Source organism: Colletotrichum destructivum, chromosome 9 (assembly GCF_034447905.1).
Source record: "Colletotrichum destructivum chromosome 9, complete sequence".
In the NCBI taxonomy this organism is placed as follows: domain Eukaryota; kingdom Fungi; phylum Ascomycota; class Sordariomycetes; order Glomerellales; family Glomerellaceae; genus Colletotrichum; species Colletotrichum destructivum.
In genome coordinates, this window is record NC_085904.1 from 2,639,451 (window position 1) to 2,664,044 (window position 24,594).

General features: G+C 60.4%; 5 protein-coding genes across 5 annotated transcripts; 2 read left to right on the forward strand and 3 right to left on the reverse strand.

Annotated features, from left to right (window-relative positions):
• The first annotated feature begins 2,081 nt into the window (after positions 1–2,081).
• CDEST_13917 (Putative aldehyde dehydrogenase domain, aldehyde/histidinol dehydrogenase) lies at positions 2,082–4,038 on the forward strand. The gene has a single exon (XM_062930073.1). It carries the CDS (start codon positions 2,364–2,366, stop codon positions 3,879–3,881), a length of 1,518 nt encoding a protein of 505 aa, XP_062786124.1. The 5' UTR covers positions 2,082–2,363; the 3' UTR covers positions 3,882–4,038.
• A 546-nt stretch (positions 4,039–4,584) lies between these two features.
• On the reverse strand, positions 4,585–7,368 carry CDEST_13918 (uncharacterized protein; the record flags this gene model as incomplete). Its single annotated transcript, XM_062930074.1, has 6 exons — positions 4,585–5,135; positions 5,238–5,962; positions 6,150–6,418; positions 6,523–6,717; positions 6,800–7,052; positions 7,183–7,368. 6 exons carry the CDS (start codon positions 7,366–7,368, stop codon positions 4,688–4,690), a joined length of 2,076 nt encoding a protein of 691 aa, XP_062786125.1. The 3' UTR covers positions 4,585–4,687.
• Positions 7,369–8,206: 838 nt separating this feature from the next.
• On the forward strand, positions 8,207–9,418 carry CDEST_13919 (uncharacterized protein; the record flags this gene model as incomplete). Its single annotated transcript, XM_062930075.1, has 1 exon — positions 8,207–9,418. One exon carries the CDS (start codon positions 8,207–8,209, stop codon positions 9,416–9,418), a length of 1,212 nt encoding a protein of 403 aa, XP_062786126.1.
• Positions 9,419–9,635: 217 nt separating this feature from the next.
• On the reverse strand, positions 9,636–11,352 carry CDEST_13920 (uncharacterized protein). Its single transcript, XM_062930076.1, has one exon. It carries the CDS (start codon positions 10,114–10,116, stop codon positions 9,643–9,645), a length of 474 nt encoding a protein of 157 aa, XP_062786127.1. The 5' UTR covers positions 10,117–11,352; the 3' UTR covers positions 9,636–9,642.
• Positions 11,353–11,776: 424 nt separating this feature from the next.
• CDEST_13921 (Putative Acyl transferase domain superfamily, phosphopantetheine binding ACP domain, thiolase) lies at positions 11,777–19,293 on the reverse strand (the record flags this gene model as incomplete). The annotated part of the gene is made up of 5 exons (XM_062930077.1): positions 11,777–12,818; positions 12,883–17,819; positions 17,914–18,119; positions 18,249–18,459; positions 18,588–19,293. The coding sequence occupies 5 exons, from the start codon at positions 19,291–19,293 to the stop codon at positions 11,979–11,981; spliced, it is 6,900 nt and encodes a 2,299-aa protein (XP_062786128.1). The 3' UTR covers positions 11,777–11,978.
• Between the last annotated feature and the right edge of the window lie 5,301 nt (positions 19,294–24,594).

Below are 24,594 nucleotides of genomic sequence, written 5' to 3' on the forward strand. Positions count from 1 at the left end.
TGCATTTTTCCTTCTCTCCCCCCCCCAAAGAATCGTTCACAGGTGTCCACCATCTTCTCCGAGGGCACTGACTAACTGACCGACTGACTGACCGACCAACTGACTGACTGAACCATTCGTATGACCGCCGCGGTCGTTGCCGACCATGCTCCTTGTCTCTGTCCCCGGTGGGTGTGTTGCCCGGCGCCGGCTCACCTGCGTGCGTATGGGCCCCCCGGACAACGAACGAGACATACATAGCGACATGGATGCATTTGCATGGCCATGCAGGCCCATATGCAAGAATTGCACACGACATTCCCCAAGCTGCCATGCGTAGCCCGCGCTAAGCCCTCGGATCCCACCCGTCCTATTTGCCAGCCCTGTCCGCCTGACGACGACGACGACGACTCAACTCGACTCGACTTGAACCGAACTCGACTCACCCGTCTGACGTCTGACTTGTTCGCCTCTGCGGCTTGCCTCGGGGGGGGTGGGTGGGCGAGGTGGCACAAGTTGACTGGCTGCGACGTTCACGTCCACTGCCGGTCGGCCTCATCCGGGCCATCCGCCGACTCGTCTAGCCCCGGGTTTGGCGTGCCAAGGCAACCTTGACCTTGACCTTGGCCTTTGCTTCTGTCTGCCGGTTTCCAGTTTCGGGTTTCCAGTTTCCAAATTCCAGTTTCCAGATTCTCCAAGAAGAAAAACCCCGTCAGGTACACTGACTACGTTGCAGGCTGCAGCAGGGTTCGTGGAGGGGGAGAAGTGCTTGTCTGATGTCAATCGCAAACTCTACTTGGAATCCTGATCTGACGAACCGTCGCTGTCGCCGACGCGGACTAGATTTAGCAGTACAGTACAGTACCGGGCAGGGCAGGGCAGGGCAGGGAAGATGCGAGATACTGCGAGATACTGCAAGATGGGCGATTGCCAGGCCGAACTAGTGTCTGCTATCTATCTATCTATCTATCGGGCGCAGTCTGTCTGTCCGCCGCAGGTTATCTACAGACTACAGGACCTACCTACAGAAAGATAGATAGGTCTATCTCTCCCGCCCGTGTATCTTTCCCGATTGTGGCCCGCTCACGCGGCGCCGGCGGACGTGGGGGCCAATCAGGCCGCAGCTGATGTCGCTTGATGCCGCGGCTGCGCGGGTTGCATCGTTCGATTTTTTTTTTTTTTTCGAACGGCCGAACCCGTGGAACGACCGATGAAGACGCGGGTATGGATCTCATGGGCCCTGCGTGCATGCATTTGTCTTGTCTGTCTGTCTGTCGGTCTGTGGTGTAGCTAGCCACATTTATGGAACTGCTTCTATGGAATATTGACTGATGCATGCATGTCGCGCCTGGCAACGACGAAGCCAAGCGGCCGAGGCAAGACAGACAGGCCGACGATCGGGCGAGAGCCTCAACGGGACGCTTGGAGAGACCACAGCAGAAAAAAAGAAGAAGAAAAAAAAAGGCAAAAACGTAGAAGAAAAGGGACTAAAAAAATCCTTCATGTCTCCAAAGACCCTGAAAGGTGAAACTTGTTCAAGTGGAGGCCGACGCTCTTGTTCTCTCACTCGCTCCTCACTCGCTCCTCCCGCGCCGTTGCTTCCCAAAACGCAGCATCGTACATCGTACTTCCTCGTTGTTGGGACGTGTCACTTGTAGCTGTGGATCCACGTTGCACCAGGGTGGATTCATGGCCAATGACGTAGGGCTTATGACATCACACCGCCGCAGGAGTGGGTTTGGTAAGGGTATGTCCCGGCAAATCTGCATCGTCCCCTGTATCTCCTTACACACCCCTGCACCTCCCAGCTTTTTTTGCGTGTCCCTTACCCACAGTGGTCAGCTGTAAGGATACTGGAGATAATTGAAGGTCCCCCCCCCCCCCCCCCCCCGGCGCTGGTCCTCCGAGGTACGATCCCGATCTGAGTCCGATCGCTACGAGATTTTGACTTTTCCCACTCTTCTGGATTCTGGCCTCTGGCTTCTGTTTCTTCTTCCGCCCGCCCTACAGGTACAGTCTCCGAAAGCCTGCTGCTTACTGCTGCTACTGCTGCTGCTGCTGCTGTTACCACTGCCCGTCCGTCCCCCCCCCCCCCCCCCCCCCCTCCGACCTCCGTGTGCCGCCCGTCCGGCTCCTCCGATCGACACATCCATCCATCATCCCCGGCACTACCCGCGTCCAACATCCAGTTGACTGGCTGACGACACACCTAGCCAGTTTGTCGATTCTTCGTCTCGCATCCCCCAATATACGTACGCCCCGTTCGTTGTTTGTGAAGCACTCGACCACTATAGTGTTTCGCTTTCTCTCCCTCCCCTCCATCTATCTATCCATCCTTACCTTCCCTTACCCCTTCAGACACAGACCCCAACATCATCATCGAAATGGCACCACCACAACAGCACAAGCCCGAGGAGGACCGGCACACCTTCTACGCGGGGAAGCCGCAGCCGGACTCGGATTCCCCAGGCACGTTCCAGTCCATCGATCCCGCCACGGCAAAGCCCGTCTGCACCATCCACACCTCGTCGCCGGCCTCCATCAACGCCGCCGTCGACGCCGCAAAGGCCGCCTTCCCCTCGTGGTCCGCCACGCCGCCCGTCGAGCGCGCCCGCATCCTACTGCGCGCCGTCGCCATCCTCCGTGAGCGCAACGACGCCCTCGCCCGCGTCGAGACCCTCGACACCGGCAAGGCCTTCTCCGAGACCCAGTACGTCGACGTCGTCACCGGCGCCGACGTGCTCGAGTACTTTGCGAACCTCGTCGCCTCGGGCGGCCTCAACGGCGAGTCCTTCCGCCTGCGCTCCTCCGCCTGGGTCTACACCACCAAGGAGGCCCTCGGCGTCTGCGCCGGCATCGGCGCCTGGAACTACCCCATCCAGATCGCCCTGTGGAAGTCGGGCCCCTGCCTGGCCGCCGGCAACTGCATGGTCTACAAGCCGAGCGAGTTCACCCCGCTGCACGCCCAGTACCTCGCCGACGTCTACAGGGAGGCCGGCGTGCCCGACGGCGTCTTCAACGTCGTCTACGGCGCCGGCGACGTCGGCGCCCAGCTGACGGCCCACCCGGACGTCGCCAAGGTCAGCTTCACCGGCCAGGTGAGCACGGGCAAGAAGGTCGCCGCCTCCGCCGCCGGCGGCATGAAGTACGTCACCATGGAGCTCGGCGGCAAGAGCCCCGTCATCGTCCTGCCGGACTGCGACGTCGAGCAGGCCGTCGACGGCGCCATGCTCGCCAACTTTTACAGCTCCGGCCAGGTCTGCACCAACGGCACCCGCGTCTTCGTGCCCCGCTCCCTCAAGCAGCAGTTCGAGAAGCTCGTCGTCGACAAGATCCAGTACGTCCGCGCCGGCGACCTGTTCGACCCGGCCACCAACTTTGGCCCCCTCAACAACAAGGCCCACCTCGAAAAGGTGCAGGCCTACGTCCGCCGGGGCGTCATGGATGACAAGGCGACGCTGCTGGTCGGCGGCGCCAAGCAGCCCAAGGGCCTGCCATCGGCCTACCAGTCGGGCTACTGGATCCAGCCGACCGTCTTCACCGACTGCACCGACGACATGGCCATCGTGCGGGACGAGATCTTCGGCCCCGTCATGAGCATCCTGGTGTACGACACGGTCGACGAGGCCGTCGCGCGCGCCAACGCCACGGACGTCGGGCTCGCCGCGGGCGTCTTCGGCCGCGACGTCGACGCCTGCCACAGCGTCGTCTCGCGCCTCGAGGCCGGCATCACCTGGATCAACACGTGGGGCGAGTCGCCGGCTGAGATGGCCGTCGGCGGGTGGAAGTCGAGCGGCGTCGGCGTCGAGAACGGACGCAAGGGGCTCGAGGCCTGGGTGCACAACAAGAGCACCCTCGTCGAGATGGGCGGGAGCGTGCCCACTGTCTTTTCTAAGCTGTAAGAGTTAAGGCTGAGAGGGTTTAAGTGGGGGTTGTATGTACGGTTGTGGTTGTGAATCAAGGTGTATTAGGAGTGGCCCAAAAAAGTTGGTTTGTTTCCCCAGAAGAAGGGAATTCGTCGTAGCGTTTATATGATATCACGGTTTTACTTTTCTCGCCACCATCGTTGACATGACGAATGTGCATTCTCCTGTGAAGCGTTGATACGTGCATGATATCTACGTGCCGGGCCGGTCGTGCCAAGATATCCGCGTTTGTAGACTGTCGAAGCACGGCTCCCAGAAGACCCCCATGTACCGTATTACCTGGGCAGACATGTCGAAATAAGCTCATGGGAGACAATGCCCCCCCCTTATGGAGCAGATCGGCACGGGAAGGATTCAGAGGCGAAGTGGGAACGATACGGCGAGGAGACGCGAGGAGAACGGGGGGCGTTAACTCGAAGAGGAAGCTGGCTGCGGCCCATCCTTCATTGGCGATGTTTCGTGAATCTTGGGAGGGGGGGGAGATGATCGAGGGTTCTGGCCAATCATAGAAGCCGAGGATGCCGGACCAGGTAAGGTGATGTGTCAAGGTGAGCCAGTTGTTGTGGCCCGAGAAAGAAACTGGTTTATCCCGAACTCCCCCCCCCCCCCGTATTATATCTCTCTTTCCTCTCCTCTCCTCTTTTCAACTTAGTGATGAGCAACTTGTGGTGAGAAACCTGTGGTGAGCGGCGTTGGCTCGGCTTCAGGAGCACCGTCCCTGGGATCGTATTACACTAACTAGTACAAGCAACGGCTACTACATATATACCCCCTACCCACACTCAGATGTAATCGAGATCGTCGTCCGTGCCCGCGGCGGCGGCAGCGTCGTCGGGGAGGCCCCAGTCGGCCATCTGCAGGAACCCGGCCGACAGCCAGTCGTGGCCGCCCAGGGACACCTCCTCCCACCCGGCCATGTTGAGGTCGGACGCGGACGCGGACGCGGACATGGACAGCATCGGCATCGAGTCCGCGAGGGCGTCGGTGCCCACCATAGGAGGAAGGGCCGGCAGCGGGGTCGCGTTGGCCGTCACGGACGACGCGACGTCGTACAGGGCCCTGATGATGTGGTAGGACGCGACGCGCTGGTGGTCGGCGTCGTAGCGCTCGAAGAAGGAGAGGACGAGGCGGATGAGGTCGAGGTCCTGGAGGGACTGGGGCGACGTCTTGTGCTCGAGGATGTTGACGAAGAGGATATCGACGCACCAGGCGACCTGGTAGAGGAGGTATCTGTGGGGGGTTATTAGTCGGGGATATTAGTCGAGGGTGTTAAGTCGATGGGTCATGGGGAGTTGATGTCGATAGGGTGATGAGGGGGGAAAGACAAGTAACGAGAAGAACAAGAACGGGAAAAACCAAGGGGACAAAAACACGCACATGGTGAAGGGATGCTGCAGCTGGTGGTAGTTCAACAGCGAGATGGCGCCGCGGGCGGCGTTGACGCAGACGGCGATGCTGGGCCGTAGGCTCTCGACGTCCCCGTCGTCGTCGTCGCCGCCGCCGCCGCCGCCGTCGAGGGCGCGGGTGCGGAAGGCGGCCGAGTGGACGGCGACGACGAGCTGGAAGTAGACAAAGTGCAGCACGCTCAGGCTCATCATGCGGCTGTAGTCGGCGTCGACGAGCCCGGACGACGGCGGCTGGGGGCGGATCATGGCGGGGATGCTCTCGCGCCACTCGTGCAGCTCGGCGTCGAGGGCTGCGATTTCCGCCTCGAGCCACGACGACGACGACGACGACGACGACGACGACGAAGGGGTGTACTGCTTAAAGTAGAGGCGGGAGCAGATGCGGCCCTGGATCCGGGAGAGGCGGACCTGCTGGCGGAAGTAGTTGAGGGTGACGTCGCCCGGGTAGAAGAAGACGCCGTAGCCGTCGGCGGGGAACTCGTCGGGCAGGGCGAGGAGGAAGTCGTCGGCGATGAGCGGGGGCTTGCCGATGCGCAGCATGAGGTCGTGGTCGAGGACGTAGGCCTGCCAGAAGAGGCGGCGGCGGTGGAGGACGTCGGCGGCGGGGAGGGCCGGGTGGTTGGCGTGGTGGTAGCCGGCGAGGAGGATGTGCTAGACGGCGACGGCGAGGATGGAGAGCGAGGTGTGGTTCTCGGCCTTGAAGATGAAGTAGGATGACTTTTTTTTTTGTCCAGTCAGTCTTTTGTTGCACTGATGATGTCTGAAGATGTCTGAAAGATGTCTGAAAGAGGATGTGTGTCTTGAACAAAGGAAGGCAAGGAGGAGAGAAAAGACTTACGAGTGAAAGAAGAGCGCCGATGGCCATGGGGTTCGGGGTCTGGAGGATGGCGCTGGGGATGAGGCACATGGCGTTGTGCAGGTACTTGTCGCACTCCCCCGTCGGGCTCGCCCAGTCGCGCTTGCGGAGGGCGTGCAGCAGGATGACGTTGAGGGCCATGCGCCAGCCGGAGCCCGGGGGCGGCCGGCCGTAGATGTACGACTGCACGGCGGCGCGGACCTCGGCCTCGTCGAGCAGCTTAATGTCGTGGTTCAGGGTCTGGAAGAAGTCTGCGTGGAGTTGCTGTCAGTTTGAGCACTGTACATCGATGGGGTTGAGGAGGAGGAGGAGAAGAAGAGGAAGAAGAAGAATGATTATAAACGTGGATCCTCACCGTTCATGCATTCCATGATGACGTTGTTGGGTGGAAAGGGATACGTGACGGACGAGGCCAGAGGGTCAGGGTTCGGCGGCGGCGCGATGCGCCGGATCCTCTGCAGGAGGCCCTGGACGGCGACGGAGAAGCGGTTGTCGCCGACGAGAGCGTCGATCTTTGCGATACCTTCGGCGGAGAAGAGCGAGCATGAACCTTTGGATCCGGGGAAGGTCAGCTCGTGTAGGTGTTTGGGGGGGGGGAGTTGAAGGCAAGCGGGTGCGGTGGTCTGTCTTACCGACGGTCCCGACGGTGGCCTCGGACTCGGCGCCGGAGTAGTACGGCTTCGTCCTGGGGGAGGGCTCGGCCGGGTCGTCACCGACGGATGCGGGATGAGCATCAGAGGATACCGTCGGCGGATTGTGAGAGGACGAGGAGGAGGGGGAATAGGACGAGGAGGAGGATGGGGTTTTCTGGCTCCCCGACGACGTCTTTGGGTCCTGGAGCTCCTTTACCAGCTGTTCCATCTGCGCCAACCTGTCGACGACGTGCTGGTATAGTCTGTGAGTTTTGTATTTGCAAAGAGTCAGCTTAGAACCCATGAGTGAACTAGTTGTCTTTTATTGTGCTTCAAGCTCGATAAAACAGTTCTCTTCTTGTATGAGAAAGAAAAAAACACACTGCAAGGGATCGGGATTCGGGAACTCGCCTCCTCTCTTTCCTGGGCGCGTTTTTCTTCCTCTCCGGCCAGACGCACTCGTCGGCGTACTTCTCACACCCGGAGCACACGGGTTTCCTGTGGTCGCATTTTATCTGATACGCCGCCGCGGTCCCAGTCAGCTGGGGGTCTCTTGACGGTTGGTCCATTCATTGGAAAGGAATGGACCTCTCTATCACTCTCTCTCACACACACTCACCTTCCTGCGTCGGCATGCCACGCACGACAACACCGGCGGCCTCGACCCGGACCGCTGCCCGGCCGGCTGCGGCTGAGTCTCGGGAGACTGCATCGAGGAAAGGTCCGAGGAAGTCCTGCTTCAAAATGTCTCACTGGTATTATACGGATTGACGATGGACGGACAAAGCAGGGGGAGGGGAGATGGAAGTTGCGAAAATTCCGGGTGACAAGCGATGGTGTCGGAGGCATCTCTCGCGACCTTTGGACCGGCGTTGTCGTCGACCTCGTCGAGTCGACCCTGAAAGAACCACACGCCTCCGGACGGACAAAAGAAAAGTTCCGGCGCTGGGGCCCGCGCTTTGTGTGGCCGCAACCGGCAAACATCTCGACTTCTCAGCCGAGGCCCGGGCGTGCTCAAAGGGGGGCTTCATATGATTGGGGTTGATTGGGCCATCCCACCGGCTGTTGGACTCATGAGACTTCTCTTGTTTTCTTGCCGACAAGAGTGAAGCTGAAAACTTGTCTTCATTTTCATGACAGGAATAGGAGAGAAGGGGAAAGGGAAGGGGAGAGGGCAATATATCGAAGGGTCTTTGACTGTTTGTGGCGCGCTCTAGACAGTCAAAATCACATCCCAAGACACAAGTAACATCACTCGCACGCAAAAAGATGGTATCGTGAAACGGAACATGAGGTGGTTCCCAGAAACGACCATCCTTCATTCCCCTGTCAGGACAATAACTCGCATCATGACACCGCACTCCCTGCAGAAAACAAGCAACCAACCCCCAGCGCCGTAATCATTGTATGTGCCTATGCATTCGAGTCAAGCGCCGGGTCTATCGACATGAGACAGCCCGACGCCTCAGGAAACACGACGCTCCGCGGCCACGCCAGCCACGCGTCCCAGTCCGCCCCGAGATACCGGCAGATGATGTCGAGCAGATACGCCCCGGCGTCGCCGACCTGCCACAGGTCCCGGCAGAGGTGCAGCAGCGCGGCGTAGTGCGCCAGCACCGCGATCGCCTCGGAGCTGCGGTCCACCAGCATCTGCGTGTACTCCTCCGCCACGACCAGCGACCACGAGAAGACGATCTGGATGAGGTGCTTCCGCCCCACCGACACCTTGGTGTTGAGGTCGTCGATGCCCACCTGCAGCAGCTCGAGCGCCTCGCCGCACGTCTCCCTGCCGCTCGGCGACAGGCCCGGCGACGCGGCGACCAAGGCCCGGATCCCATCGCACTCGGCGCCGAAGCTGCGCAGCCGGCTGAGACCGAGGCCCCAGGACATGAGCGACGCCAGCTCCGAGCTCCGCAGCAGCGGCCAGGCGCCCGCGACGATGGTCCGCACGCCGCGCCGGACCCGGGCGAAGCCGATGTAGCAGTCCAGGTACGCCCCGAGGTCCGTCCCGCGCCGGAACGCGAGGGCGTCGATGCAGAGGTGGCGGCCCAGCATGGCCGAGAAGAGCACGAGGGCGTCGCAGGTCGACCCGTCGATGCGCATCCTCTGGGCGTTGAAAAGCGCGATCGCCCGCGTCTGCAGCTGCGCCGCGTGGTGGAGGTACTCGGCGGCGGTGGTGGTGGCGGTGGTGGTGGCGGAGGCGGAGGCAACGGTGCCGTCGTCGTCTCCTCGCGTCTCGGCGAGCGCCGCCATGTGCCGCGCCGAGAAGGCGAGGACCTCGTGCATGACAAAGGGCGCGTCGACGCCCGTCTTGAGCGTCAGCTCCGTGTTGCGCGCGCACATGCCCTCTTCCAGCTCCGGCACGACGAGGTCGAGGGAGAAGTGGATGAGCAGCTTCATGTGCAGCATGTTGACCGTGCCGTCGGCGGCGGCGGTGGTGATTGGGTGGTGGCGGCCCGCATTGTCATTGTCGTTGTCGTAATTGTTTCCGTTGCCGTTGCCGTTGCCGAGGTGGCCGACGAGATGGGCCAGGTCCGGGGTCGGGATTACGGCGGGGCTCCGGCCGGCCGGCGACCCCCCGGATGCCGTGTCGGCCTTGGGCGTCGTGACGCCGGATGACGGTCCCGGAGATGAGCCGCTCGCGCCGCCCGATGACGGTCCCGCAGGGTACGGAAAGACGCACGAGCGGTCCACCATGGTGCAGTTGACGCATCTCGGCCGAGTCTCGTCGCACTTGGTCGTCCGTTGGGTTAGCCTCGGGGGGGCCGCCACATGCCAGGTGGTGTGATTTTGAAACCGCCCGAATACGTGGAAACAAGCTTTCGAGGGAGTGAAGGGGGGGTTTAAAGAGAACTTACCTTCATGTGGCGTCGCTTACACTCCGCGCACCCCTTTCGGGACTTTTTGTGAGAGCGCCGGTACATGATTTGTCGTGACGGGCGCTGGCCAAGCCTGGACGACGCACTTCGATCGATGTACACCCGGCCGGTCTGGTGAGTTGTCAGGCTTGAGACCACTTGGAATACACGTAGCAAGCAGCCAAAAGGCGTAAATCGCAATGGAGAACCTGGGGGGTCAGGGGGGGGCGATCTCCTCAATGAAGCTTTCTGGATAAGTCTTGGTTTTGCGGGAATACATGTATCCCGACGACCGCTCCCCCCAGTGATAGACCGAGCCATGCCTTTCTTACGTACGCGCGCCCCGACCCTTCCGTCGCCCTCGACGGCCTGTTCGTGTGTCGTCGTTGATCGGGGCTTCCAAGGAGGCTTACAGTTTGAGGGATACGGCAAATACGGGCAATACGCGTATCCGGCCATTGTCCGAGCCAATGAGGGATGAGGCCATGACTCTTTCGAATACGCGTATTGAGGGATCGCCGCTTAGCCACCCGGGCTAGAGCCGTGGGGAGGGGGGGTTTGCTTCAGTACGGGAGGCATGTCGGTTGGGACTTCATGCTTTAGCAGTCTGTGGCTCCCGGGGGTCAAAGTTGAAGTGCTCCGTCAGGGAGCTTACTTAAAGAGTTGAATGTAGCCTCGATCCCCCAGGCAATCTCTTTCTCCGACTAGGCTTCACCTCGACGAGGTCGAGAATGGGCGGTCGACAACCGGACCAGTTGATTTCACCTCGCAGCCGGGCGACAACATTGACAACACCGACGTCAGAGAGACACAGTCTGGATGCTTCTCTCGATTAACCCGGGTTATGAAGCAGTGATCATCCTCGAGACGGGGCAGAGCGGGCGCCAACTCGAGAAAGGAGACCGGATCGACACGACCCTCGCTGTATCCCGTCGTCGACGGCGACGAAGGAGACGACAGATAAACCCAAACGGTCCTACCGAGACGCCTCATCGAGAAAGGGGGAGCGGACCCCAAACATGAGCGACAAACGAGGGGCGGGCGCCGGTTGGGGTATGCCGGGGGACTGTCGGAGGATAGCGTCCGGGGTTGCCATCGCGGCTTTCTGGGGGCGGCAATGAAGTCGGATGGGACAGAAGAAACAACGGCTGGTTCAATGGAACGATGGGAATTGGGACTTCATGCTCTGGCCCCCGAGAGAACCGGTCGAACGAAGGATGAGAAACGCATACCCCAGCCCGTCGTCTCCAAGAAGTCAACAAGGTCCTGTTTGGGAACACTATACCATCATTCCACAACCAGATTAAGAAAGTGATGCGTGGAACAGGCATCAAAGACCTTCCACACTCAATAGACTCCGTTATCTTGTAAAGTAGGGTCAAGAGTATATACCCCCAGACTTCAAGTCTTTTCACACACAGACTATATCTAGACCAAGAGAATAGCATCACCAGGTAGATAGATGGGAAGGGGACAAGCAGTCATGGAGAATAGCAAATGCATGATTAACCAAGGGAAGGTCTGCAGCTGGATGATACAACAACAACTCTCTAATGGAAACAGGCCAAAAAGGCGGACACAAGATAAGGGGGGGTGGTCCCCCCAAGCAAAATAAACAAAGACAAAGACAAGGGAAGAGAAAAAAAAAGCAGAACGAGAACAAGTTGTGTATAATGACATCAAAACTCCCGAATGCCCTTCCCGTTTCCCAAGTTTCCCAAGTTTCCAATCTGGCCAGAATCTTCCCGAGTCTCTCACAATCTCGATCTTATCCTTTCCTCAGTTCATCCATCCGGAACCTCCTCGACGGACACTTCATCCCTCGTCGTAGTCTCTCCCCCCTTCCCTTGGCTCTGCCATCCCCTCGGTTGTCATACAATGAAAACAGATAATACAACGCACTCATAACAACATGAAAATAAAATAAAAAGGAAAAGAAAGACAATCGCAGAATTGTGGTTCTGGTCGCCCTTGTTCCCCCCGGCGCGTCCCGTATCCCCCGATGAAAGTTGGCCCTCCTCTCTCTCATGAATTCTCATATTCTCGTCATGTCCATCCATATCCCACACATCCCAGCCGAGTTGTCAGTCTCCTCCACGCCCCCCTATTACCTCTCCCCATCGATCCTCCAGGCAAAAAGCAAAACAATCTAGTAACAACAAAGAGCGAAACAAATCCAAACTCTCGGTCTTCATGTCTTCGTAGTATGATGAGTCCTCCGTGTATGCCCCTTCCCGTGTACTCCTCCTCCCTCTTACACTCTTCTCGTCTCTCTCTCTCAAAACACTTCAAAAACAACTCAAAAACACTCAACACACCCTCTACGCGCTCCAGTCGAAGCCGACGCACAGCTTGCTCTTCTTGCACACGGCGCGCGTCAGCGTCTGGATGCTGCCGCTGCTCAGCAGCTCCAGCACCTGCATGTTGGCCTCGAACTCGCGCGTGATGAAGTTGCGGATCTCGATCGCCACGAGCGAGTCGAGCGGGTAGTGCGACAGGCTGCGCGTCACGTCGAGGTCCTCGGCCTCCATCATGAGCACGGCGCCGATCTTGTCCACAAGGCCCTTGCACACGACCTCCATCGCCTCGGCCTCGCTGCGCGACGCCTTGAGCGCCGCGTTGAGCGACACGGCGCCGCCGGCGCCCGCCTCCGCCGCCGCGAGCTCCTCGGCCGCGAGCCGGAGCGCCTTGAACTTGGCGTCGGGCGTCCAGAAGGGTTGGATCGTCGGCGTGATGCGCATCCCCGTGATAACGTGGTGGTTGCACACCGCCGTCTTGCCCGAGATGGACGCCCCGATGAGCGCGAGCACCTCGGCCTCGCAGATGCTGTCGGAGCCCAGGTTTTTGGCCACCTCGGCCGCCCGCTCCACGCTGCCGTCGGCCAGGTAGCCAGCGTCCGAGACCGCCGTCAGGTCGAGCGACGTCGCCGGCAGGCCCAGCGCGAGGCGGTGCTGCACGAAGGCGTTGAGGAAGCAGTTGGCCGCCGCGTACGCCGCCTGTCCGCGATTGCCGACGGCACCCGCGGCGGACGAGATGGCGATGAAGAAGTCCAGCTCCGTCTGGCGCTCCTGCAGAGCGTTGTGGAAGTTCCACGCGCCCTGGACCTTGGACTCGGTGACGGAGACGTAGTCGTTGAACTTCATCTGCTCGAAGAGGACGTCCTATAGGGGGGGTTGTGTTAGTCAACGGGATGTGAATTTCGACTTGAAGGACTTGAAAACTTACACGAAGGACCATGGCGCCATGAATGACACCGCGGACCGGCGGCAGACCCTTGAGGCCGGTGTTGAACAGCTGCTCGACGCTGGCCTTGTCGGCGACGTTGCAGGCGCGGACGGCGACGTGGGCGCCCTCCTCGGCGGCCTCGTCGACGAGGTCCTTGACTTTACCCGTGGCGGAGCCGCTGCGGGACAGGAGGACCAGGTTCCGAGCGCCGTGCTCGATCATCCAGCGGGCCATGCTGCGGCCGAGACCGCCGGTGCCGCCGATGAGGAGGTAGGTCGCGTCGGGCTTGAGCAGGGCCTTGGCGGCCTTGGACGGCGTGGCCATGACGACGTCCTCGGCGTGGGGGACGACGACGAGCTTGCCGGGCCCTTGGGTCGTCTGCAGCGTCTTGAAGGCCGTCTCCATGCACGACACGGGGAAGGTGATGGCCGGGTCGATGGGGCGGAGCTGGTCGTCGGCGAGCAGCTTCGAGACGTCGGCGACGAGCCTCTCCATGACCTTGGGCCGCTCGGCGGCGAGCCCAAAAACGTCGACGCTCACGAAGGTGGCGTTGGTGTCGGACTGGCCCATGTCGAGGCGGGTGGCGCGCGAGCCGTCCTTGCGGCGGACGTCGACGAGGCAGCCGAAGCGGCCGAGGCAGGCCCAGCTCTCGCGCAGGGCGTCGGCGCCGGGGAGGGTGTTGAGCACGACGTCGACGCCCTCGTCGCCCGTGGCGCGCCTGACGGCGGCGCGCCAGGTGGTGTTGCGGCTGTAGAAGATGTGGTCCTCGGGCACGTTGTAGTGCTGCATGAGGAGCTTCTTCTTGGCCGCCGTGCTGACGGTGACGAAGATCTCGGCGCCCAGCATCTTGGCGAGGCACACCGAGGCCTGGCCGATGCCGCCGCCGGCCGAGTGCACCAGGATGCGCTGGCCCTCGCGCAGGCGGGCCTGCTCGATCAGGCTGTAGTAGGCGGTGCAGTAGGCCAGGGGCAGCGTCGACGCGTCCTCGAACGACATGCGGGGGGGCATGGGCATGACGTTGGCGGCCGTCGTGCGCGTGCGCGTGGCGTAGGCGCCGTGCTTGATGGTCAGCGCCGCGATGCGGTCGCCGGCCCGGTGCGCCGTGACGCCGGCGCCGACGCGGGTGACGACGCCGGCGGCCTCGACGCCGAGCGCGTGCTTGTCGGCCTCGGGGATCTGGCCCTTGGCGAGCATGACGTCGCGGAGGTTCATGCCGACGGCGCGGACCTCGAACTCGACCTCGTCGTCGGCGAGGGCCTGCGTAGCGGCCACGTCGTCGACGAAGTGTACCGTCTCGATGGCGCCCGGCGTGGAGAACTCCATCTTCAGGCACCGGCCGTCCTTGCCAAAGGGCTGCAGCTCGACGACGCTCGGGTTCGTCTCGCGGTGGACGAACTCGTTCATGTCGGCGTCGTGGACGATGCGCGGCGTGAAGAAGCGGCCGGACCGCTCCATGAACTCGAGCTCGCTCGTCGACGAGGCGCCGGCGCCGAAGGCCAGCTTGAAGATCTCAAAGATGACGGCCGACGAGTCGTCCTCGTCCAGCCGGGTGTTGTCGTCGAGGTCGAGCGTCGCGAACGGCAGCACCGTCTCGGACCGCACCGTCCTGCTGAGGCCGACGATCATGTTGGACTCGGGCGACGTCGCCTTGTCGTAGGCGCCGCGCACCACCCACAGGCAGCCCTGGACGCCGGCGAGCATGTTGCGCACCTCGGCGAACTGCTCCTTGCTCGGGTCCGCCAGGAACGGCTGCTCGATCTCGGTGAGCACGATGGTCAGCTTGCCCTCCGTGTTGACCTCGTGCATGCCGCCCATCTCGGGGAGCCTCGACGTGGCGCTGGCCAGAGCGATGGCGAGCCCGTTGGCCAGCATCTGCTGCGAGTTGGAGTCGCCGTGGATGATGGCCACGTCGACGTCCGGCAGCGGCGCCTCGACCTTGACGCCGGACGAGGACGAGGACGACGAGTTCGCGCCGTTGATCTTGGCCTTGGCCTTGCCCGAGAGCGACTTGAGGTTGCCAATGTCCTCCCACTCGAGCTTATAGCACAGCTCGCGCGCCGGGTTGCTGGCCAGCTCCGTCTCGCCGTCGATAATGGGCTGGACGGTGAGCTCGTCGATCTCGATGACCAGGTCGTTGGCCTCGGACTTGGCGAAGACGGACACCTTGGTCGACCGGGCGTCGGCCGGGAACTCAGCCTTGCAGTAGGCCCTGAGCGTGCTGCCGGGCGTCTTGGTCAGCGCCGTGATGTCGCGCGCGACGGACATGCGGCCGATGGACGACGGCAGGTAGACCGTGTTGATGTCGGCGCGGCCGGCGCCCAGGATGGGCCAGTACATCTCGATGACGGACTCGAGGAAGGTCGGGTGCAGCACGGTGCTGGTCTGGTAGTGGTTGGGCATGTCGGCGGCCACGTCAAAGGCGGCGATGTTGCCCACCGAGTACTTGCCGGAGGCCCTGCAGTCCCGGATGCCCTGGAACGACGGGCCGTAGCCGACGCCGAGCTCGGCGAGGCGCTCGTAGATGTCGGCCTCGGCCACGGCCACGGCGTCGGGCCCTTCCTCGGCGGCCTTCATCGTGGCCTCGGCGCCGCGCAGGGCCGCCAGCTTCTGCTCCTTGCCGTCCACCTCGTTGGTCTCGGTGGTGTGCAGCGCGATCAGGCCGACGCAGTGCTCGGTCCAGCCGCTGCCGTGCGACCACGAGCTGATGCGGAACTCCTTCCACGTCTCGGACGCGATCAGGTTCGTCTCCTGGTGCGGGCGCAGGTTGATGGTCAGCTCGACGTCGGCGTCCTGCAGCGCCAGGGGCTTGACGACGGACACGTCGCGGAGCTCGAACTTCTCGTAGGCCAGCTCCTTGCGCTGCGCCCACTGCGCCGACGCCTCGAGCGCCATGCCGATGAAGGCCGAGATGGGGAAGATGGTGACCGACTGGACGGCGTGGTGGCGCAGCCAGGGGAGGTCGTCGAGGTGGACAATGTTCCTCCATGTCGGCTCCAGCTCGCTCGAGTAGATGGCCTCAAGACCGATGAGGTCGTTGCGCGGCGACTTGCGGTACTTGTGCATCTGCGTCATGCGCGACTCCTGCCAGTACTTGTTGGAGTAGTTCCACGCGTACCGCGGCAGGTCCGTCAGCAGCGCCGGCTTCTTCTTGAGCTTGGGGAAGTTGACGTTGTCCATGTTGAGGATGGCGCCCTTGGTGACGAGGCTGCAGGCCAGGTCGATGGCCGACTCGACGGCGTCCTTCTTGCGGATGAGGGGCGACACGTAGGGGATCTTGGTCGCCGCGTCGCCGACGTGCTTGAGGATCTGCTTGATCGGCCCTTGCAGCGCCGAGTGAGGGCCCAGCTCGATGATCATGTTGACGCCCGTCTTGTGCTCGCCCACCGGCTCCAGCATGGTCTCGAGCGCCTCGGAGAAGCGGACGGGGCACGTCAGGTTGTTGACCCAGTAGTGCGCCTGGCACTCGAACCCGTCGATCTGGTGGCCGTACAGCGACGAGTGGAACCGCACGTCCGTCGTCTGCGGGTGCGGGAGGTCCGAGATGGACTCGCGGTACTCCTTGGCCACGAGGTTCATGTGGTGCGAGTGGTACGCCGTCTCGATCTGCAGCCGCCTGTTGAACATCTGCTTCTCCTCGAGGTTCTTCTCGAGCTCGATGAGCGCGTCCGTGTCGCCCGAGATGGTCAAGCTCGAGGGGCTGTTGTAGCAGGCGATGCGGACCTGCTGCTGCTTCAGCGCGTCGATCATGGGCTGCACCTCCTCCTTGCTGCCGCCGACGGCCATCATGGACCCGCGGAGGTCCGGGTTGCGCTTCTTCAGGATCGGCACGAGGCGGCCGCGGTGGTAGGCGACGGCCATGGCCGCCTCGAAGCCGATGATGCCGGCGGCGTAGGCGGCGCCGATCTCACCGCTCGAGTGACCGGCCACGGCCACGGGCCGGATGCCCCACGTGCGGAGGAGGTCCGTCAGCGCGAGCTGGACGGCGCTGCACGCCGGCTGGCTGATGTGGGCTTCGCCGACCTTGGACGACTCCTGGTCCCGGCTGAGCTCCTCGACCAGCGACCACTCGGCGCCCAGCTTCCTGAGGCACTCGTCGGCCCGGTCGATGGCGGCCGTGTAGATGGGGTACGCGCCGTACAGCTCGCGGCCCATGCCCCACCACTGGGCGCCCTGACCCGTGAAGACGAAGCCGATGCGCAGGGGCTCCGTCTCCTTGCCGGGGATGACCTTGCCGCTGTTGAGCGTCTCGATGAGCTCGAACGAGTCGCAGGCCGGGATGGCGACCCTCCAGGGCAGCATGGAGCGGCGCGAGCCGAGCGTGTAGGCGATGTTGTCCATCAGGTCGTTCTGGAAGATCTCGGGCCGCTGCTCGAGGTAGACGACCAGGTTCTTCATGACGGAGCTGACCGAGTTCTTGTCGTTGGCCGACAGCACGTAGATCTTCTTGGTGCCCTTGACCTTCTTGGCCTCGGGCGGCGGCAGGTTCTTGTCCTTCTTGGGCGCCGCCGTGAAGGGGGCCTTCTCGAGCACGATGTGGGCGTTGGTGCCGCCGAAGCCGAAGTTGTTGACGCTGATGTACTTCTTGTTCTTGGGCCACGGCCGCTGGGTGGCGGGGATCTTCATGTTCCACTCCTTCCACGGGATCTTCTCATTGGGCTTCTTGAAGTCGTGGTTGGGCAGGAGGAAGCCTCTCTCGAGCATCATGGCCGCCTTGATGACGCCGACGATGCCCGAGGCGGCCTCGAGATGGCCAATGTTGGACTTGACGGAGCCGATGAAGAGGGGGTCTTTGCTCGACCTGTTCTGGCCGATGACGTTGTGGATCGCCGTGGCCTCGATCGGGTCACCGACCTTGGTGCCGGTGCCGTGGGCCTCGACGTAACCGCAGTCGTTGGGGTCCAGACCGGCGTTTCTGTAGATCTGCCTCATGAGCTTCTCTGTGTGTGGGGGAAGAATGTTTCGTCAGTGTTTTGCGTTTCTTTTTTTTTATGTTTCCCCGAGTAAATCAGGAGCTTGGAGGTGTGTCCATACCTTGTGCGGCGCCACTGGGCATCGTAATGCCTGGCGTCTTGCCATCCTGGTTGATACCGGTGCCTCTGATGACGGCACGGATCGAGTCGTTGTCCCTGATGGCCTGGTCGAGAGGCTTCAGGATGAGCATGCCGCAGCCTTCGCCACGGCCGAAACCGGTACCGCGCTGGTCAAAGGCGATGGACCGGCCAGAGTCGGCAAGCAATCTGAAGTATCAACTCGTGTCAGCGTCTGGAAGTGTGGATTTTGTTTTGTTTCATTTTGTCACGGGATGAAGCATCCGAGCGTGTGCATCATGTAGGGTGTCAGGCTTTTGCTGTTATTGCTCGGCTTACCTGCAGGACGAGAAGGAAATCCAAAACTCGGGCAGCATGTTCAGGTGGCAGCCACCGACAATGGCCGAGGTGGACTCTCCGGCACGCAGACTCTGGCATGCCAGATGGAGGGCGACCAGACTGGCCGAGCAGGCCGTGTCTGCCGTGAAACTAGGGCCTCGGAGGTCGAAGAAATGCGAAAGTCTGTTGGACTGCATCGCATGGGCACATCCTGAGTGAAGGGAAGAGCATGTTAGTTAGAGTGTACTCACTCGCTCAGGGGTGTTTTATTCACAGGGTGTGATGATGATGATGATGATGATGATGATGATGATGATGGGAAGAGAAGAAAGACTTTACCTGTGGCCTGGTGCATGGGTATCGTGTCGCTGTCCCTGAACAGGTGACTCTCGTACTCGGCGAAGCTGCCGCCGACAAAGACACCAACGTCTTTTCCAATGATGGTGTGCTTGGGAATACCGGCGTTCTCGAGGGCCTCAAAGGTACACTCGAGCAGCAGACGCTGCTGAGGGTCCATGGAGATGGCCTCCTTCTCCGTCAGGCCGAAGAAGGGGGCGTCGAAGGCGGCGAGGTCGACGTCGAGGAAGTTGCCGCCCTCGGCGTGGTAGGCCCCGGTCTTGCCGGGGTTCGGGTGGTAGAAGGCCTCGTGGTTGAAGCGCTCCTTGGGCACGGGGGTGAAGCCGGTTCTGGCGCGGGAGCACAGCTCCCAGAATTCGGCAGGGCTCGAGACGCTGCCCGGCAGGCGGCACGCCATGCCGACGATGGCGATGGGCATCTGTTTCAGGCCGGCATCGCTGCCACCGACGGGGTTCGTGTAAGCCGCGTTGGCGCCGCTGCTGCTGCCGGCGCCGCCGTTGGAGTGGCCATTGGAGTGGCCGTTTGCGGATTGTCCGTGAATGTTGAGGCCTACGCCGTCTAGGGGCCCCACGGACAGGCTGGTGAAGCCATCGGACGTGGTATCGGAGTGGTCGATCGGGGTCATCATCACAGGGCTTGCCGAAGGCGAGGTCCCCGATGAGGAGTACGAAAGGACGCCGGGCGCCATTATGGAGAGGGAAAAAGGGCGGGAGGGGGAGAGGGGGAGAGGAGGGAATGCGGAAGCCGCTTCTCTATGTGATGATCCTATTCTTCAAGCATTCGTCGAATCAACGAAGGGGGCGAGGAAAGGAAGTTGACAACGAAGGTTTCCGGCGCTCTAGGCGTTTCCTTACAATGGCAAAAACGGATGAGAACAAAATGAGGAGGTGAAAGAAGAAGAAGAAGAAGACGTAAGTGATGAGAGCACGAAACGAAAGGCGGACTGCGAGTGTGGCTCTAGGTAATATCTCTTTTTTTCTGTTGGTTGGTGGGTTTGGGAGAAGAGGACAGGCCGAATTTGATAAGAGGGCACGTACCAAGCCTCGATGAGATGGATGGAGATTGGATGCGAGTAGTGAGAGTGAGAGTGAGAGTGAGAGTGAGAGTGAGAGTGACGAATCTTCTTCTTCTTTTTCTCGTGGACCAGGTTTGGGATTCCCCGTAGGGTTTTTAGCTGAACAACGGTCATGGGGAGGAATCGCCATTGTTGGCGCTCGCTCCGTCACGGAGTGGTTGACATGGAAGGGACTGGTTGGTGATCAGATCGCCAAGTCGGCCGGAGTTCTTCGCACAGACTAGCCTGTGTGATTTAGATTTGGCTGACGGTTGGGTAGATGATAGGAAGATCTCGAACGTGCATGCCGGGCTCATGCCAGGCAAGGGGAGAGAGGCTGAGGCTGAGACTGAGACTTGAGACTGAGAGACGGAGTGACTTGAGTGTGTAGGTGTGTGTATGTGTGTATGTATGTAAGAAACAGGGAGAGATAGAGAGAGAGAGAGATCTCGTTTACAGGATGAGTGTGGCAGGGCCACAGCACATCCGATGCCGGGTTGCCCATGTCGAGCCGGCGCAGCGGAGCAGCGGCAGTCCTTGCTGACCACGACGTCGCCTCCACACCCCCCCTCCCCAGAAGATCGCCAGATCCAGGAGTGCTGGGCAGCACCGGCAGAGTAAGTAAGGGTGGTGGTGGTGGTGGTGGTGGTGGTGGTGGGGTCTCAGAGAAGCTTGTTCCATGCTTATGGTTATTCTCGCCAGAAAGAAGAAAAAAAAGCAAATACCATGGACTGATTTATGCGTAATGGGCGGGTTAATTGGCCTATCCGTTCATCATCTTCGATGACCAGTGAACGATATGCAACCACACCACATCACACCACATACCACACACCCGGCAGCGAGAATCAACCCCCGATGTGTGGTTCATGCCTCCCTTCAGCAGGGGCTGCACACCCAATCGGGCATGACGATTCGGAGACAATCACTGGCTCTCTCTCTCTCTCTCTCTCTCTCTCCCCACCTCTCTCCCTCTCTCCAGCGGCAGGAGATGGCGGCCTTGGTTGTCGTGATTGTCGTGGGTGTTGTTGTTGTTGTCTTTGACTGCGCAAAGGATTTGCCTTAGCCTGTTTGCGATTCAGTGGCACTGCCAGGCTGCAGTGCAGATTCGATGCAGATTGCAAGGCGCCGGACGTTTGACTCGGGCCCAGGGAAAAGATGGCGCAATGGAAGGGGAAAAAAACCCTCGAACCCCGCGTCAAGGAGGCCCGGTGGCGTGGTTCGGAGTTGAAGTGGTGAAAGGACGTCAAGTGCGGCAGCGGCGGTGTCAGTAGGGAATCGTAGGTACGTAAGGTAAGGTGGGTAGGCACCTGGGTAGGTAAGTAGATAGGTATCCCATGGCACTGGCGTTGGCACTGGCGTTGGCGCTGGTACTGGCACTGGCGCTAGAATGCTTTAGGGGGTTCTTGGGTGTGGAGCATCCCGTCGAAGCACCTGGACCGTGAAAGCTGGCCAGGGCCATCAGGGCCACCAAGGGGGAAAGAGGAGGCCATTGCGGCCCGGTCCCGAGTCGGTCTAGCGGGCCGGGGTGGGAAGTATGTCACTTACACTATCAAGTTTGCACTAGGTATCCCGTGCAGTATCTGTACTTGTACTGTTAGTGCTTCTATTCCTGATTCTGATTACCTAGGAACACACAGGCAGCTGGTGCCGCTTAGAGTAGAGATGGCCGGCCGGCTGTCTGTTGGATGCTGTTCACGCGCTGTCTCCTGGCTGGCTTCAGGCTTGTCTCTCTTGGACGTGCCTACCTAGGTTGAAGGGGCCTCTCGAGTCCTGAAGGCTGCTTTGGAGGCCAAAGGCATTTGCGGTCCGATGTCTGGCAGATGCCGTTGCAGTCGCAGGCGCAGTTGCAGTGGCGACCCATTGATGCATCTCGCTGGTCCGAAGGGAGAAGAGAATAAGGAATTCCTGCAACATGCCGCTGTTGTAATTGTACAGACCAAACAAAAAAAAAGCCTCTTTCTCTCTGTCTCTCTCTCTCTCTTTCACACACTGACTGGCAGTAGCAGTGGCAGAGCACCGTCCATGGTCATCTCCATTTCGCTCGCTGCCCGTAGACGAGATGATGGGGCGGAGTGCATTGCAGAACCCCTCCCCTCCATCTCAAGGCATCCATCCATCCATCCATCCGTCCATCCCGTCATGTCATGGGAGGAGCATAGCACTGCGGGTTCTGCGAGGTCGGCTCACTCGTTGAGAGAGATGGGAGAGAGAGAGGGAGAGAGAGAGAGAGAGAGAAACATCATCCAACGTGGCGGTGCTCGTTTCCTGTCCTCCATCCGCTCTCAAGTTTTGGGTTGCCGCGCCCTTTCGTTTTTTTTGGTCTGGTATTCGGCGCTCGTTTGGCTTTCGGGGGTCTGTTGGGAAGAAGAGGTGCGTCTCTCCCGTGTCAAAGGCAACCGACAACCGTGATGGCGTGGCGGCGGGCGGAAAGGCGTCGAGGCGTGCGTCTGTTCTCTGTCCGCACCTTGCCGTTCTTTTCGTCCCGATCATGGAGGCCAAGGGGAGGGCAGGGTAGGAGAAGGGGGCAGAGGCCTATGACGGCGACGTGAACACCGACGCCTCGGCAAGCTGTGCTGAGCTGTGCTGAGCTGTGCTGAGCTGTGTTGCGCCGTCCATGTCCATGTCCATGTCCATGTCCATGTGTCCATATTCAACGGCCTCTCTGTTCGACATGGAGAGACAACCTAGCGAACGGGACTGACTGGGTGGTGGGACGGGGCAGAAGCAGCCAAGGACAAGAAAGCAGGGGGGGGGGGGGGGGGGGGGGGGGGGGGGAGGAGGAGGGTTCTAGAGGCGCAGGAGAAACATCAAACATCAAACATCAAACATGCGACTGACTGACTGATGGATTGATTGATGGGTGGACGACAGATGCACAAGATACACAACAGACGCAGTTGCAGTTGCAGATGCAGATGCAGATGCAGATGCAGACGCACCCTTCGAACGGCACCATATATGCAGGTGTTGATGCCGGAGTGTGTGTTGGGGCTGGTGCTGGTGCATGTGCATGAACAGGTCCCGGAAGAGGAATGGTCGCATCTAGAGGTTGAAGAGTGCGGGTTGATGAGGTAAGCATGTTCAAGGGTCGGGTTACACAGCAACCAAGGTACCTGGCCCACAGCACAGGGTGATGATCCATATCCACTTCATCGTTACCGGCCTATCGCATCTTTTCTCCTTATCGCACTACACTGTCTAAGACATTCATCCCCCCCCCCCCTCCAACCCCACGTGCTGCATATCTTTGTACCACCCTCACCTTTATTCCCACGTCGTCAACATTTGATTTGATTTCTTCCCCTTGTCGTCTCGTCCTCATGTGTGTAATGTCTCTCCTTCTGGAAATGCCGTATCCGACGTTCTTTGCACAACAGACATTGGCCAAATAAACCCATTGATACAGTGGAAACTTCGCTTTCGGTTACAGAGTACATCACACCTTATGCCTTGTCCTACTCGCCATCCCTCATCACCATCACCGTCACAACTACCCAAACGACGTTACATCACCACCCAGCTGCCGACGGCTCATCCCGGTCCTCAATCGTCATTGGAGGAGCGCGCCGCCGCATCAAGCATGTTTCTAAAACTGCTTCCGTCAGAAAGCTTTGGCATATTCTTCCAAATCACAAACCAAACCCCCGCGGGCGCGCCCGTCGACCGTCGTTGCACACCATCAAAGCTCTTGTTTTGACAGGCGGGCGCGCGCGCGCCAGCCAACGCCAGAGGGCCTTTTCCCTGCTCAATCAATCCCTCGATTTGCACAGTCTTGTTTCCTGCCGCGATGCGTGCCCCTCGTACCTCTCGTGCCTTTCCCACAAACCTCTCTTTCTCTCTCTCTCTCTCCCTCGTATGTACGTACCACTTACACACATAGATACACACACACACACACACACTCACTCACTCACGCTCACCCTCAACCTAGTACGTACCTCTTACTCACTTACACATTTACTTACTCTTAACTTACACGTACAGGTACTCACTCTCAACTGCACAGCACTTGTCCCTGACAGCTCCAGGAACACGCTCACACACTCGCTTGACACGGCAACTCTACCCCGAGTCTCCCCCCCCCCCCCCCCCCAATCCAAGATCAGGCTCGTACCTGTAGCCCTTCCGTCGAAACGCAATCTCTGCAAAACAATGTTTCCTTCTCTGCAAACACACGGGGACATCACGGCCCACTCGCCTCCCTTCTCCTCCCCCCAGCCACCTCATCCGAATCGCCCCACGTCTCTCATCACTCACTCATCATCCGTCCTCCAACGCTCACTCACTCTCTTGGAATATGTACGCACGAACAGAAAAAACAAACAACTCACACATACGATCGATCCACTGAAGCAGCAGCAGCAGCAGCACCACCGCCGATTCAGCACACTTTCCATCCTCCCATCCCACTCATCCCCCTCAGATAGACCGGACCGTCGACAACACCCACACTGCGCCCCCCCGCGCGGCCGCTTCCCTTCCCTCTTCACCCGTTTCAAGCGTCCGAGGCGACACAGCCGGACCGAAGTCCAGTCCAAAGATGCAAAGTCCAAAGTCCCAGAGTCCACAAAAAAGGTCCAATCATGAGCCAAACATCGCCCGCCGCGCTGCACCACAGTCGCATCTCTTCTCCCACACGCGTCGAACCGAGGGTTCGACGTCTCGAGATGCCCAGAAGACCCATACAACCGGCTAGCCTGACCCTAAACTGCCCTTGACATGACATGTCAGACCGGCTTTGCCAAGCGTGTCTCCCCCCCCCTCCCCTTCCCCCTCCGCCTCTCTGCAAGAGAAGCTCGACGGCGGACGTTTTTTTTCTTTTTCGACGGCTTCCATGTGGCGTGGGCGCCTCTGGTTCGCGCTTGTTTCGCCTCTCCATGTCGTGAAGCAGCCACTCCCATCCGTCGTCCGGTTTATCTGGCTCCCTCACCC